At 39.7% G+C, this 2426-nt stretch overlaps 1 protein-coding gene across 1 annotated transcript in view; it reads left to right on the top strand.

Moving 5' to 3' along the window:
• SARC_10787 (hypothetical protein) overlaps positions 1 to 1790 on the top strand; it is a 13703-nt gene extending 11913 nt beyond the window's left edge. The window contains exons 16-18 of the mRNA XM_014295157.1: positions 90 to 500; positions 972 to 1100; positions 1439 to 1790. Of these exons, the coding sequence (XP_014150632.1) occupies positions 90 to 500; positions 972 to 1100; positions 1439 to 1501 (603 nt within the window). The 3' untranslated portion in view covers positions 1502 to 1790. The remainder of the gene's footprint in view (positions 1 to 89; positions 501 to 971; positions 1101 to 1438) is intronic.
• The last annotated feature ends 636 nt before the right edge of the window (positions 1791 to 2426 follow it).

Below are 2426 nucleotides of genomic sequence, written 5' to 3'. Positions count from 1 at the left end.
TATAGTAGGAATATTCCAACTGAATGGAATTTTTCTGCTGCTCATCGGTACGCTGTATTCCATTTGTGTTTATAACTTGATGTATGAAGAACAAGAAGAAGGTGACATTCGACACGCATCACCGACCGTCGCCGCCGTTCAAGCACTCGCCACCTAAGCCACAGCCAAGTCAATCCAATTTAGCATTCGGCCGAAGTATAATCTATTCGAACGGACCGGCCACAGATATGAGCAAAACGCTTAGCCATGACAGTAGCAGGAGTATAGGCTCAGCAGCCACTCAGAATGCAGATATGTATAGGGGACGGAGTAATAGCCCAACTAAGACAGGCAAGGATTCTTTTTCGACCGTGAATGTGGGCGATACCTCCGAACATTCGTTGTCGCCGTTTGGGGTGTCTACCACAAGTGCGGGTACAGACTCACTGGGCTCGGGCAATCGTAGATACTCTATCACAAAGCAGGATCAGGCAAGGCGAGGCAACAGAACACCAAACTCGGTATGTGCGGGTTTGTGGAATCATACATATGCAGGTGTACATTTAAATATTTCTATCCCATCCGAATGTGATAGAAGGACACTAGGGGTAGTGACGGGTTGGTATTCATGCTGGTTAGGGCATGGACGATGTTGTCAGTCGGTATATAGGTTATGCCCAAGTCTACTGAGTTACGCCTTCGTCGAGATAATACTTATATCGGAATGTGCTATGTTTTATGATTCATTTGTCATGCTGGATAACCTTTTTTAGAGATTTCGTCAACAATGTCCGAGATTTTGCTTTTGCGCGATAGACTGTATATTTTAAGTTTTGCCTCTTGTGTCTGATCAGGCAGAGACGACCAGAGTGAATAGACGTTAATACAGATCAAGCTTCAAGAAATAGTCAAATTGTTTTAGTCTGAATTTGATGGTGAAAAGTACACGTTCCTATAAAGATTGTTTGTCTTTTTACACTGAATCGTTGTAGCTCGCGTTTGAACGGAAAACAAGTCATAACACGCCGGGATCCAGCACAAAAACAAGGCCAGTATCAATGGCAAACTACCTGAAGCCGACGAATGCCTCAATAGCCCGAACGATGAACTCTAACACAAAGGTATGTGCTATCATACGTGCTATACTCACATACACATACACGTACACATACACAGGTATATAAGTTATATATATATATTTATATATATATATGTGTGTGTGTGTGTGTGTATGTATGTATGTAGGTATGTAGGTATGTATATATATATATATATATGTAAATATGTATGTAAATATGTATGTATGTATGTATATATATATATATGTATGTACGTATGTATGTAAATATTTATATATATATATGGTCTGTTCATATATCTATATATATAGATATATCGGTATGAGCTTTTTTTTTGTGTCCTTTTCTTTCTCATCACGATGTTTCTTTGTTTTTTGCAGAAGAAGAGTGGTCGAGGCAGTATGTACGGGAGTCCGACCGGGATGTATTCGAATCAGGAATAGATTCCACCCTCTAATAGCTATATAGTTTTCTGGGTGACAAAGTCGTTGGGCTCCGAACATTAGCACTACATCCTCACATAATTGATATTTTTTTTTTGAAGGATGAATATGTGCATGTGATCTGAAATCTACAACTATCGTCGAGTAGCATCGGCAGTTGGATGGACACACATAAATGCCAGTGTAAACAACGAGCCGTATATGCAGATACATCGATCTCTGACTCGCTAAAAGCGCCTGAATGTTGAGGTAGCTATGAATAAACTCTGAAAGGTCTCTGCCAACACCCAGTGTGCAACCTATACATAGCTTGTATTTGGAGTTTCAGTCAAGACTGAACTGTGGTAGTAAAGGTTTCGACTCGTAAAATTGTGAAGGTTAGCACTTGATCTGTTCTTGCTCTGCTTGTAGGACAAGCACCTGTAAACCGTACACATACTATGTCAACTTGGTATTGATTGACAACTTTACTTACAACTCCACAAACGTTTCTCCTCGCATACACACAATGAAGTCGACGACACTGGAAATCTTGGCTTATTCTGTTTAGGTATTACATTGGATTTTTGCTCTATATGCGCATTGGCTACGTATCTTTAATATTTGTTATGAAGTTCTATAAAGCCCATCGTGGCACGCTACGCGATTTTATCACAAAAGCCCGAGTCTACACCTAAGTGAGTGCAGCTCTTCTCGGACGGTAGTTCCAAAGATACGCTGGATTGGAAGCTGCCATATTCGATAACGAACTTGAATACAAAATGGTTCCCAAGATACGCTGGATTGAACGTTGCCCTATTCGATGACGCACTTGAATACAAAATGTACTATGCAAAAGTATATATATATATATATATATATATATATATATATATATATATATATATATGTGTGTGTGTGTGTGTGTGTGTGTGTGTGTGTGTGT

This window comes from Sphaeroforma arctica, assembly GCF_001186125.1.
Source record: "Sphaeroforma arctica JP610 unplaced genomic scaffold supercont1.1388, whole genome shotgun sequence".
Lineage (NCBI taxonomy): Eukaryota > Ichthyosporea > Ichthyophonida > Sphaeroforma > Sphaeroforma arctica.
The sequence above is the reverse complement of the archived record's forward strand: the minus strand, read 5'-3'. Positions and strand labels throughout refer to the sequence as shown.